This window comes from Bufo gargarizans, chromosome 7 (genome assembly GCF_014858855.1).
Source record: "Bufo gargarizans isolate SCDJY-AF-19 chromosome 7, ASM1485885v1, whole genome shotgun sequence".
NCBI lineage: Eukaryota > Metazoa > Chordata > Amphibia > Anura > Bufonidae > Bufo > Bufo gargarizans.
The window spans coordinates 159,992,283-160,005,997 of NC_058086.1; the positions used below are offsets into that span (position 1 = coordinate 159,992,283).

General features: G+C 44.1%; 1 protein-coding gene across 6 annotated transcripts in view; it reads right to left on the bottom strand.

Annotated features, from left to right (window-relative positions):
- Positions 1-13,715, bottom strand: part of LOC122943540 (zinc finger protein 644-like) — a 59,440-nt gene that overhangs the window by 22,721 nt on the left and 23,004 nt on the right. For 2 of the 6 annotated variants that reach the window (XM_044301350.1, XM_044301351.1), the window contains exon 3: positions 11,844-12,003. The exons of the other annotated variants lie outside the window; for them this stretch is intronic. In XM_044301350.1, coding sequence (XP_044157285.1) covers positions 11,844-11,870 — 27 coding nt within the window. In that variant the 5' untranslated portion in view covers positions 11,871-12,003. The remainder of the gene's footprint in view (positions 1-11,843; positions 12,004-13,715) is intronic. 6 annotated transcript variants of the gene reach the window in all.

Sequence of the window (13,715 nt, forward strand, 5' to 3'; positions counted from 1 at the left end):
TATATATATATATATATATATATATATATACACACACATATATATACATATACACACATACACACATACATACATACATACATATAGTACAGACCAAAAGTTTGGACACACCTTCTCAAAGAGTTTTCTTTATTTCCATGACTATGAAAATTGTAGATTCACACTGAAGGCATCAAACCTATGAATTAACACATGTGGAATTATATACATAACAAAAAAGTATGAAAACTGAAAATATGTAATATTCTAGGTTCTTCAAAGTAGCCACCTTTTGCTTTGATTACTGCTTTGCACACTCTTGGCATTCTCTTGATGAGCTTCAAGAGGTAGTCATCTGAAATGATCTTCCAACAGTCTTGAAGGAGTTCCCAGAGATGCTTAGCACTTGTTGGCCCTTTTGCCTTCACTCTGCGGTCCAGCTCACCCCAAACCATCTCGATTGGGTTCAGGTCCGGTGACTGTGGAGGCCAGGTCATCTGGCGCAGCACCCCATCACTCTCCTTCATGGTCAAATAGCCCTTACACAGCCTGGAGGTGTGTTTGGGGTCATTGTCCTGTTGAAAAATAAATGATGGTCCAACTAAACGCAAACCGGATGGAATAGCATGCCGCTGCAAGATGCTGTGGTAGCCATGCTGGTTCAGTATGCCTTCAATTTTGAATAAATCCCCAACAGTGTCACCAGCAAAGCACCACCACACCATCACACCTCCTCCTCCATGCTTTACGGTGGGAACCAGGCATGTAGAGTAGCCCCTGGATTCAATGAAGGCCATTTTGGCACCACATAGACAAAAATCAAGGTGGCCCAGCACTTTCTGGATCCATGGTCGCTGTTATGGCACCCAACAGGTGAGTTTTAGTGTTAGGACCCTTCTTATAGAGGTCGCCTTGACGCCGGCAGAAGGGCTCAAATGATTTTGTACAAAATGCATTTGCCAAGCATCTCTAAGTTATTAGCATAGCACTTGCAAATGTAATATACCTTTGTACTTTACTTTTGGTTTGCAGAGTGCTGTTGCACCATGTTTGTCAGATATCTGCAGCCACAAGCAACGTGCACCTGCACATTGGGATGTGCTGACCCCTCCCCTTTTTTGTTTCTAGTATTATGTATAGGAGTTGTGGCTGACTCCCATGGTCGTGCACTCCCTCCTGCCCCTCCCCTGCCTCACAGGCTGATTTTAATTAGACTGAGTACATAGTCTGCTCAGCATGCATGCTGTTATTTGTAGCCCCTGGATTCAATGAAGGCCATTTTGGCTCCACAGACAAAAATCAAGGTGGCCCAGCATGCATGTCTTTTACAACAAAATTGGCCACAGCACTCTGTTCATAGAATGGCAGGGGTGGGTGCACGTCCGGGTAGCGTTCTAAGGCTCCACCTCCAGAACTTGTAAGTGTCACAAATATTTAGACAGCACTCCTTTTTTTTAGTGATAATTAAATGATTTTATTTCATGTTATTTCAGCCGGAATAGGTGGGTTTTTTTGTCAGTTGCAACGTTTCAGGCGTAATAATCGCCCTTCATCAGGCACTCTGAGGACCACACTAAGTATACAGTCAGCATGCATGTGGGACCTGCACTTTCTGGATCCATGGTCGCTGTTATGGCACCCAACAGGTGAGTTTTAGTGTTAGGACCCTTCTTATAGAGGTCGCCTTGACGCCGGCAGAAGGGCTCAAATGATTTTGTACAAAATGTATTTGCCAAGCATCTCTAAGTTATTAGCATAGCACTTGCAATGTAATATACCTTTGTACTTTACTTTTGGTTTGCAGAGTGCTGTTGCACCATGTTTGGCAGCACCCCATCACTCTCAGTCATGGTCAAATAGCCCTTACACAGCCTGGAGGTGTGTTTGGGGTCATCGTCCTGTTGAAAAATAAAATGATGGTCCAACTAAACGCAAACCGGATGGAATAGCATGCCGCTGCAAGATGTTGTGGTAGCCATGCTGGTTCAGTATGCCTTCAATTTTGAATAAATCCCCAACAGTGTCACCAGCAAAGCACCCCCACACCATCACACCTCCTCCTCCATGCTTCACGGTGGGAACCAGGCAGGTAGAGTCCATTCGTTCACCTTTTCTGCGTCACACAAAGACACGGTGGTTGGAACCAAAGATCTCAGATTTGGACTCATCAGACCAAAGCACAGATTTCAACTGGTCTAATATCCATTCCCTGTGTTCTTTAGCCCAAACAAGTCTCTTCTGCTTGTTGCCTTTCCTTAGCAGTGGTTTCCTAGCAGATATTCTACCATGAAGGCCTGATTCACAGTCTCCTCTTAACAGTTGTTCTAGAGATGTGTCTGCTGCTAGAACTCTGTGTGGCATTGACCTGGTCTCTAATCTGAGCTGCTGTTAACCTGCGATTTCTGAGGCTGGTGACTCGGATGAACTTATCCTCCGCAGCAGAGGTGACTCTTGGGTCTTCCTTTCCTGGGGCGGTCCGCATGTGAGCCAGTTTCTTTGTAGCGCTTTATGGTTTTTGTGACTGCACTTGGGGACACTTTCAAAGTTTTCCCAATTTTTCGGACCGACTGACCTTCATTTCTTAAAGTAATGATGGCCACTCGTTTTTCTCTACTCAGCTGCTTTTTTCTTGCAATAATACAAATTCTAACAGTCTATTCAGTAGGACTATCAGCTGTGTATCCACCTGACTTCTCCACAACACAACTGATGGTCCCAAACCCATTTATAAAGGCAAGAAATCCCACTTATTAAACCTGACAGGGCACACCTGTGAAATGAAAACCATTTCAGGTGACTACTTCTTGAAGCTCACAAGAGAATGCCAAGAGTGTGCAAAGCAGTAATCAAAGCAAAAGGTGGCTACTTTAAAGAACCTAGAATATGACATTTTCAGTTGTTTCATACTTTTTTGTTATGTATATAATTCCACGTGTTAATTCATAGGTTTGATGCCTTCAGTGTGAATCTACAATTTTCATAGTCATGAAAATAAAGAAAACTCTTTGAATGAGAAGGTGTGTCCAAACTTTATATATATATATATATATATATATATATATATATATATATATATATATATATATATATATATATATATAGTGATTTGAGAAGGACAAAAGAAGCTTTCCAGGTTCTTAAATAATTTTTTGATGTTATGGACTTTCAGCTCAACATCATTGTAGAGATTAACGCATCAGTCAACCCTTTTTTCTTCAAGGCAAGGCGTTCAGCCGCCAGGGGGTCAGGTTGAGCCGATTTATCCTGGGATGAAATACTGGACCTTGGTGGAGAAGGTCCTGGGTAGCTGGAAGGGTCCAGAATACTCCTGCAGACAGCCTGAGCAGCAGGGGGAACCAAGACCTCCTTGGCCACAATGGAGCAATGAATATTAACTGGGCTCCTTCCTACTCTACCTTCTTTAGAGTTCGTGGAATCAAACTGAAGGGAGGGAAAGCATAAAGAAGAGCTTTCGGCCATGGTTGGGATAGTGTGTCTACCCATAACGGTTGGTCTTGTTGGTAGAGAGAGCGCAAAATCTTTTGATCTGCCTGTTGCCCCTTGTGGCAAATAGATCTAGATCTCCCCATTTTTTGCAGATTTGTTGGAATATTTGAGAATTCAGGGACCATTCTCCCCATTTCAAAGTCCGACGGCTGAGTAAGTCAGCTATTACATTGCCCTCTCCTTTCACATGAACAGTGGTTAAAGAAATGAGATTTCTTTCTGCCCAGAAAAAGAAAAAAGAAAAATGTCCCGACACTGCCCCTGGGGAACGGCTTCTGGTCCCTCCCTGCTGCTGTGGTGTTGTCCGATAACACCTTTATATGTGTTTTGGAGATGAGTTTGTGTGAAGAGAGACTATGGCTTTGTAGATGGCTGTGAGCACTCTTAGATTGGAGGAAGACTAACATTTTCCCCAACAGCCCAGGACTATTCTCCCTTCTGAATGGCTGCCCCATCACGAACAGCTTGAGTCTGTGGATACAACCATAGTTTTTTCTTGCCGCCAATAGACACCCGTCTGAAAGTTCTTTTCCACTTTCCACTACATCAAGGATCTTTTTACGGAATTTGGGATGAGAAGGCATTTTTTCTAGGGCTGAATTTGTTCCGTCCCAGGAGGATAAGGAGGATAAGAGGAAGCCTTGAATAATCCTCATATGACTTTGAGCCTATCTGACTGACGGGATTGTAGCCGTCAAAAGGCCTAGGATGGTTATAATGCTCCTGATGGAGGAGGTCCTCTGGCGGCAGAACTGAGAGACTTTCTGAACTAGATTGTTTCATTTTTTTTTCTAGGGGTAAAAAGGACATTAGAAGATGAGAATCTAAGACTACTTCCAAGAGGAGCTTCTTTCGGTCTGGAGATAGGTCTGATTTTTTGAATTTTATAATCCACCCCAGGGTGGTAAAGAACTTTGCATGAAAGAGGTGGGTACGTAGAACTTCCTCTGAGGGTGAAGCAATCAGGAAGTTGTCCAGATATGGAACAATCAGAATCTGCTTTAGATTTAGGTACTCCATGACTTCGGACATGATCTTCGAAAAAATCCTTGGAGCAGAGGAGAGTCCGAATGGGAGGGCTCCGAACTGAAAATGGTGTACTTGGTCCCCCACGATTCTTAAATACTTTTGACGAGTCTGACATATTGGGACATGATAGTAAGCGTCCTGGAGGTCCATGGTCGCCATAAAACAGTCTTGCGGGAGTAAATTGATGGCGGATCTTCTAGTATCCATCTTGAATTGTTTGTATATGATGGATCTGTTGTGGGATTTTAAATTATTAAAACGGAAGGTTCCCCCGACATGGCATGTGGCGTCATTGTGTGGGACGGGAGGAGTTTTCAGGATTGAATAGGATTTTTTTTCCTCTGCTCCTAGACGGCTGCGACCTATTTGACCCTTCTTCTGATCCAGCCTCGATTTTTTTCTGTTTCTGAAAGGACCGTCTTTGATGAAAGTAACGGTTTTCAAGGGAAAATCCTTTTTTCTTAATCGAGGCCCTTTCACAGGGGATCGAGCAAAGACGCTTTTTTTGTCCCGGTGTCAGCAGACCATGTACGAAGCCAGATTGCGCTACGAGCCGCATTGGATAGAGAAGCTGACCTGGCGGAAAATCTAACTAGTAAGGCAGACGCATCTGTTAAAAAAAAAAAAAAACTTTTTTTTATTATAATACATGAAGGGAAGATGAGATTTCATCCCTCAGGGTACCAGCTGCTAAGTGCTCTTCTAACTGATTAGCCAGAGAGATCTGGCTGTTCAGGTAGAAGCAATACTGGAACGCAGCATAGCAGTATTTGTTTCCCAGGCCTTCTTGAATAAACTTTCAGACTTCTTGTCCATGGTATCTCGCAAGAGACCCATGTCCTCGAACGGCAAAGAGGTCTTTTTTTTAAATGCAGGCAACCAGGGCATCGATCTTTGGCGTTTTGTCCCACGGATTAGATTCGGTGTCCGCAAAGGGATATTTCCTTTTAAAGGAATTTGTCACAGTTCTTCTTTCAGGATCTCTCCATTCTTTGGATATCAGGGATTTTATGTTGTTATAGATGGGGGAAGACCCTGTCTTCTTCTTTCCCCCAGCCCCTGGAACATTTGATCCTGTACGGATCGAGTTTCTTTCACCTCCTCAATGTCCATAGTGGCTCTTAGGCCCCTTTCACACGGGCAATGCGGGAAAATGTGCGGGTGCGTTACGGTAACACCCGCGATTTTTAAGCGCAAGTGCAAAACACTGTAATGCGTTTTGCACTCGCATGCAAAAAAATCGCGCATGTTTGGTACCCAAACGCGAACTTCTTCACAGAAGTTCAGGTTTGGGATCGGGGTTCTGTAGATTGCTATTATTTTCCCTTATAACATGGTTATAAGGGAAAATAATAGCATTCTGAATACAGAATGCATAGTCAAATAGCGCTGGAGGAGTAACAAAAATATAGAAAATTATTTAACACACCTTAGTCGACTTGTTCGCGTAGCCCGGCACCTCTTCTGTCTCCTTTGCTGAACAGGACCTGGGGTGAGCATTAATTACATGAAAAGAACTTGTGATCACATGGTCCGTCACATGATCTTTTACCATGGTGATCGATCATGTGAGCAAAGGAGACAGAAGGAGATGCCGAGCTACGCGAACAAGTGGACTAAGGTGAGTTAAATAAATTTATTTTTTTTAATCCCTCCAGCGCTATTTTACTATGCATTCTTTATTCAGAATGCTAATATTTTCCCTTATAACCATGTTATAAGGGAAAATAATAATGATCAGGTCTCCATCCCGATGGTCTCCTAGCAACCGTGCATGAAAATCGCACCGCATCCGCACTTGCTTGCGGATGCTGGCGATTTTCACGCAACCCTATTCATTTCTATGGGGCCTGCGTTACGTGAAAAACGCAGAATATGGAGCATGCTGCGATTTTCACACAACGCACAAGTGATGCGTGAAAATCACCGCTCATGTGAACAGCCCCATAGAAATGAATGGGTCGGTATTCAGTGCGGGTGCAATGCATTCAACTCACGCATCGCATCCGCGCGGAATACTCGCCCGTGTGAAAGGAGCCTTATGGTTTTTAAGAAGACCGTCAGTCTCTTCAAGCAGAAACAAGGGTTTTCCCTGAGCAGTCATCCCCAGCAGAGTCCGGATCAGATACAAGCTCTCCTTTATCCAGCTCAAGCCCCTGAGATAGGTCTGATTTAGTCAGAAGTAAAAGGTTCTATGAGACGTGGATGGGCGTGGGGATTGAGGAGTCATCTTTGATTCCACCGCTGCATTTACTTCTTCCTTAATTATAGCTCTCATGAAATCAAGGAAGGATGGTGACCTGATCTGTGACCACCTTCTCGGTACATTTTGGACATAAAGACTTTGGTTTTAGAGGAAAAAGTCTTCCTGCAGATGGCGCACTTCATGCATCCCGAATCTCCCCCAGCTGGTTTAGGTGCCATGGTCTCTAGGCCCCAAGGAAAAAATAAAAGGGACTGTAGGGGCAAGAAAATTAAAGGACCATGACCTACACCAGGGGTGAAATACTGGGAAAACACCACTGCCACCATGAAATGAAGAAGCCAACTGCAGTGCATAATCATTAGGCATATAGAAGAGAAAAATAAAAGCAGGGAGAGAAAAAAAAAAAAAACACTGGGGAGGAGGCTTACCGGGCTGAGGGCAGAGATAGTAGGATCTCCAGGCTTCCTTGCCGAGTCCGCATCCCCCGGGGAAAGCATACTGCTGGCAGTGATAGAGGAATAGAACAGACTGTTCCTTACTCCTTTTAAACTTCCCGCCGGCTGCGGCACCTGGAAGTAGACGCTAGAGCGCGAGATTCTCTTGCCCAAGGAAAATCTCGCCTGGTGATAGCGCATCAGATCGCGCGCTGACTTCTCCCCTTACCCAGGAGTATCACGAGCCCGGGGCAGCCTGCACGCAGGGCTTACACCTAGGAACGGGTAAGGGAGGCGGTGTGTCCCCGGGATTTCTGTTTCCTGCTCCAGCCCTCCCACAAAGTGTGGGGAAAGGAATCAAGGCTGGGGGATAAGAAATCATTCCTGGCACTCCAGGAGAGGCTTCCACGCATCCCGAGGACAGGAAACAACAACTGAATAGGTAAGGGCAGGAGGCCTCTTTACACCCTCCTGTGAGTGTTGTTGTGGAGGTGCCAGGGACTAATAAATATAATATATATATATATATATATATATATATATATATATATATATATATATATATATATATATATATAGCAAATGAAGAGGAAGGAGGACCTCCTCTTACAGCTCCATTCTAGTCTCACTGGAGAGCTCTTCCTGCAGTTCTTCTCCAATCTGCTGGGGGTTAAAGAACCTGTGAAGATGCTCTGCAGTTCCTTTTCTAGATGTACGGGACTTGTCATGACATCACAGGTCCTTTAATTTTCTCCACTAATGATAGGGACACTATACTGGAGCTGGACAGTAATGAGCGTAATTAGGGGGCGGGTACTTTGGTTCACTACAGGACCTTTTTCCCCACGGGCCCCATAGCAGCTGTGTGGTCTGCTTCTATTGGAGGTACGCCACTGGTGCCAGGAGTTGGACCTCCACCTATCCGGATACTGATGGCCGAACTGAAGAACAGGTCCATCAGTACTTAAAGGGGTTGTCTCATCTTAGACAACGGGGGCATATCGCTACGAGATATTGAGAACGCAGCGCCGAAAGTGTAGGAGGGCACACTGCACATGCACAGCCACCCTCCATTTATTTTCTAGGGGGCCATCGACAATAGCCGAGCACTGGCTCGGCTATTTCCGTTGAGCCCATAGAAGTGAATGGGAGTGGTGGCCAGTCATGCACTGTGCGCTCCCATTCACTTCTATGGGGAGAGCGCTTGGTGGTGGCCGGACCGGAGTCCTGCAGCCACCACTTTTTGTGGCTCCGTTCCCTATGCAGGTGCATCCCAGTGGCGATACCCACACCCATAAGACATTGGTAGGATAGTGATATGCCCCCATTGATGAGACAACCCCTTTAACTATAGAAAAACTGTCATAAAAGGTATAGCAACGTCTACGCCCAGGATTTATAAAGTTATGTTGAAAGCTGAATATTCAATTGAAGGGTGTGGCTGGCCAGTAAAAATTTTAAGGTTCAGAAGGCCATATTAGATAGATAGATAGATAGATAGATAGTCTCTGACCAGGTCAATATCTCTAGAAATTGAAAAGATTGCGACTTAAAAAATATTAGCATCTCCCAGTTTTTACGCCACCCTCCCCACTTTCCATAGAGGGGGTGTGACAAGGAGCTGGGACAAATTTATATTAATTTACGCCAGTTGGCTTTTGCAAATGAAGCCAGAAAGACTTCGGTTTTGATGCACGGACTGCTGGAGGATGTCCCCAGTTTATGAGAAGTCGTGCACCTAGTCATAAGTTAAAGGGAGTCCGTCACCAAAATATGACATTATACACCACTTACATGGCTCTCTAGCATACCTATCCATGATTCAAATGGTACCTTTGTAATTTTTTTCTGACTTTAACCAGCAGGAAAAACGATGTTTAATCCATATGCAAATGAGGGCTCGCAAGTGCCGGGGGGGTGTTCGGTGTTTAGGAGCCCAGGCTGCTGCTCTGCCTTCTTGAAACATAACTACTCCCCAGCCTCTTCCTTGGCCCGCCCTGCAAGTCCCTTGCTTCATCTACAGGACCGGCCGATATCCCGCTCGCGCGTACATGCGCCAGCAAACGCCGTAAAACCAGTGACAAGGGGGCGGACCAGAAGCAAACAGGAGGACTGGAGGCCAGCGCATGCCCGGACCAGCGGTGCACTGCACACGCGCGGGATATCGGCCGGTCCTGTGGATGAAGCAAGGGACTTGCAGAGCAGGCCAAGGAAGCAGCGTTTTGCAGTCCGCTTGACGAAACTGAGCCAAACGGATCCGTCCTGGCACACAATGTAAGTTAATGAGGACAGATCCGTTTTCTCTGACACAATAGAAAACGTATCAGTCTCCCATTGACTTTCAATGGAGTTCATGAGGAACCGTCTTGGCTATGTTACAGATAATAAAACCAGATGCGTTCATGACTGATGCATGTGGTTGTATTATTGAAACTGATCAGTTTTTTTTCAGATTCATGAAGGATTCGCTCAAAACACGTGTGAAAGTAGCCTAAGGGAATCTGTCAGCTGGACTGAGGACCACTATTGAGGAGTCCGGATTGACATGTTTGACCCTCATACTGCCCTCACATTCTCATTGGCAAAGCTCTGCTGAAGTACATTGTCCGGACTGCTGAGCTGCGCAAATATAATGGAGAACCTCCCGAGCGTGAGCTCAGCAGTCCAGACATTGTATTTCAGCTGAACTTTGTCAGTGCAGAGGGGGAAACAGGGACACTATGGAAAATGTTAACTACCAATTCAGACTTCACCTGCAGTACTACTCCTGCACTGCTGCAAATAATATTCCTTTAATGTATTCTGAGAATTTTTTTAAATGTTTTTACTGTCCAGTCAAAACCCTGGGAAGCCACCTTTAATCTGGTACCTGATAATTCGGAAACACTAGAAGCAGAAAATTTATTAGAGGGGGCCAACCGTAAGGTTCTATTGGGGATTTATGAGCAATTTTGTACCCTATCCGCACCAAAATTCACAATTTATGGGACTTTTTTCTGTCTTGATCAGATGCGGTTTTTCCGCAGATCTTACCCTTTTTTTTTATTGAAAAAGAGTTAAATCTGCAGCTTAAAAATCGCAAACATAATTCACATGCTGAGGATTTAGAAATTTTGCACGACAGGTCAATTTCCGCACAGAAAAAAAACTGCGAAGTGTAGGTGAGATTTATGTAATCTCATACACGTTGCTAGTACTGTACTACGCTACGGTTTTTCCACACAGGAACCTGTGTGGAAAAACCTTGCATATTCAGCAACGTGAGCAGGCGGCCTAGAAGTTGAGAAAAACTAACATTTACCCAGAATCATTAGTAAGCATTTTTTTTTTTATCACATCTTAACAAATGAATACATTTTTCCTCTAGCTGTGATTCAACACTCATTAAAGCTGCTAACAAGTTTTTGCTTATTACTACTCAATTTTAAAGTTACATTTACCAGCGCAGAGACATCCGTTAAGAATACACTTCAATAATTACCAACTCACACATTTGTTTGAAAATAAAATAAGCCACGTACGACCCACTAAACCCTAAAGATTCCCATTCATACTTGCACTTTCAATGTGACCATATTACAGTTTTAGTGGCTATTTACACAACCTTATCCGCAAAACACAGATACCGTCCACCCTTGTCCCACATTTTGCGGTCCTGCACATTCAGCTCTTTGTTAGATCCGCATTACAGAAAAGATTAGGACATCTTCTATCCTTTTTGCGGGGGCCTCGGAACGGATGTGCGGATGATGACAGCACATTGTGTGCTGTTCACATCTTTTGCTACCCTCATTGAAATAAATAGGTTTGCATCTGATCCACAAAAAATGCAGATCGGATGTGGATGGAAAATACGGTCATGAGAATGGACCTTTACACGACCTTTGTTGCATTGAGCTAAAAAATGACACTCCAATTTCCATAGGACTGTACTGTCCATACCTCCTGATGCCTTGGCATGGAGCATGCTCCACAGTAGAAAACCCTCAGTGAAACTGCGTTGTACACTATGGGGGTAATTTATTATACAGAAATACGCCAATATTAGGAGGATTTTAAGCGCAGACTACAGTTAGTTGTGCAGCACTCAGACACTTACATTTAAAACTGGCGGAGGAGCCTGCGCCTCTTCATAACTCCGACGGATCCACTGCCAGCTTAGGACTTTATTAAGACAGGCATCTAAAATGTCGGTCTTAATGAATGTGCCCCTATGTGTGTTACAAAATTAAAGAGGAGCTTTCATCTGTTTTACTTATAGGAGCTAAATACCTGTACTTGCGGGGTAATTTATTTATTTTTTAAACATGGCCCCTAGGCCCCGCTGCGCACTCCTGAAGTTCTAGCGCTCAGTATCTAAATACTGTGCATCGATACAGAGAGGAGGAGACACCAGGGTTTCTCAATGGGTGTCTCCTTCTCCCTGGCTGTGCCGCGAAGTACAGGTATTTAGCTCCTATAAGTAAAACAGATAAAAGGTCCTCTTTAAGCTTATACCAAGATGATGTCCTTTTGGCTTCACTTCATAAAACGGGATTCAAAGGCTGACTAATGCCACTGTATGCTTATACGTTGGCATATGTCGGCAGTTTCCATCAGAGGTATAAATCAAGGAAAGCTCCTTATGCATGTCTCAGACGGACTCTTCAGCCCTCCAGCCTCAATCTTACTAGGGGGGCACAACTCACCTGCAGCTGAGATCTGACACATGCCATTTAGTTTGCCTTCACACATGGCAGACATTGTTGGAGAGATTTTCTGTGACTGAAAATCGGTTCCCTTCATCTGAATGGGTCTTGAAGGTGCTTGCCCCTATTCAGATGAATCAAAAGTGTTTCTCCGAAATTTCTGCAAAAAATAAAAATTTAAATCTGCTGTGTGTGAAGGCACCCTTAAAACGCCAAAAGCTTTTCCTAAACATGTGTAGAAAAAAATAACCTTTGTTATAAACACCACATTATGAGAAAGTAGCATATTGTCATAAGAATGCTAAGGAGCAGCTGTGTAACTTTTATTTAGGAGTAAAATGAATGTTTAACATAAAAAGTAACTGTTTTAAGGGAACCAGTTCTTGGATTTCCGCACCCTAAGCCACTGGCATGTTATACTGCTGTGCTTTACAGTACGAGACATGTAACACGTATAAAAGGTTCACACGCCATATGTGCGGTATGTCAGTTACCAGAGTCAGCGCAAATGTAGATGAAGCGGAGGCCAGTGCACCGCGCATGGATACCACCGGACTCGTCACACTTCTCTGGTAATTTACTTTGTATGTGAACTTTTTATATGTAATACTTTAATATGTACACTATAGTTCTGATGGTTGGTCAGAGCCCCAGCAATATAAAGGACATGCAAGACGGCCAGTGACTGGCTCTGATACACAATTGTGTAATGGAGGATACTTTGCTGAATTGTCTGTTGTACCAATATAGTTATTCCACGTTTTTCTCTACATTCACAGACAGTTGGTTTTCAAGTCCCTGCAGACGGTCCTTAAAAATTGCAGGTTATCTTCTGCCATCTCCCACAATGCACTGGTAACAGGAAAGTTTACAATTTAGCCTTAGCGATGAATGAAGAATAGATCACTATAGTGAAGTGTGTACAGATTAAGTAATGCATTTGGAGATTGGTGTTGGAGGCTCCACTGCAGCTAAACAATGGGACCAGTTTAGTAGAATTCAGCGGGCACCGGCACGGTCATCTGATGAACTGGGCATAGCATGGTGGACAAAGCGGATGTGAACAGAGCCTTAATAATCAAAGACAAAACCTACATTCTGACAGCTTTACAATGGAATATGACAATCAATCTCAGTAACACAAAGCTTTTCATATTAATGGTCTATAGTGCCACCAAGTGGACAATAAAAGTAGAACAGAAGTCTAGTTTTAAATATAATTCTTGCTTTTAAAAGGGTTGTCCCATTATGACAGGTTATCCCCTATCCTGTGGTGGTGTCTGACCACGGGGGCCAGGCCACCAACTTTCACAAGAATGTGGGTCTGTGCTCCTCATTTGAATGGAGCGGCAGACATGACACATGAGTGTCTGCTGCTCCATTCAACACTATGGGACTGTCAGAGCTGGTGCTCTGCTATTTCCTGCAGCCGCATAGAACTGAAAATTGCAGAAGCGGGCATGGTTGACCACCACTCTGTTCAAACTGGGAAGCACAGGGCCCCTTTCCCATTATTGGCAGGAGACCCAACGATCAGACCCCTATCCCGCATCTCGCGCAAAGAGGATAAATTGTTGTAACGGAACAAACTTTTAGTCAATAAAAATCTGAAGAAAATTTTGGTGGGTGTGAGTAAGCTGAGGCACCAGGTACCACCAAGGACCTGCGATGGCTACTCTGTTCCAAGGTGATGGGACATGGCATTTAGAGTTTCGCTAGCCCAGTCTTTTACATAGTAATGCTCGTTGGTGATCATCTAGCAGTCTAATACTGCCGCCAAAACGCTTGTTCATTGACAGGTTAAAAAAAAAACATTGTCTGCAGGCAGCAGCTTGTGGTGTGTAATCATGATCTGCTGCCAGCAAACAATGA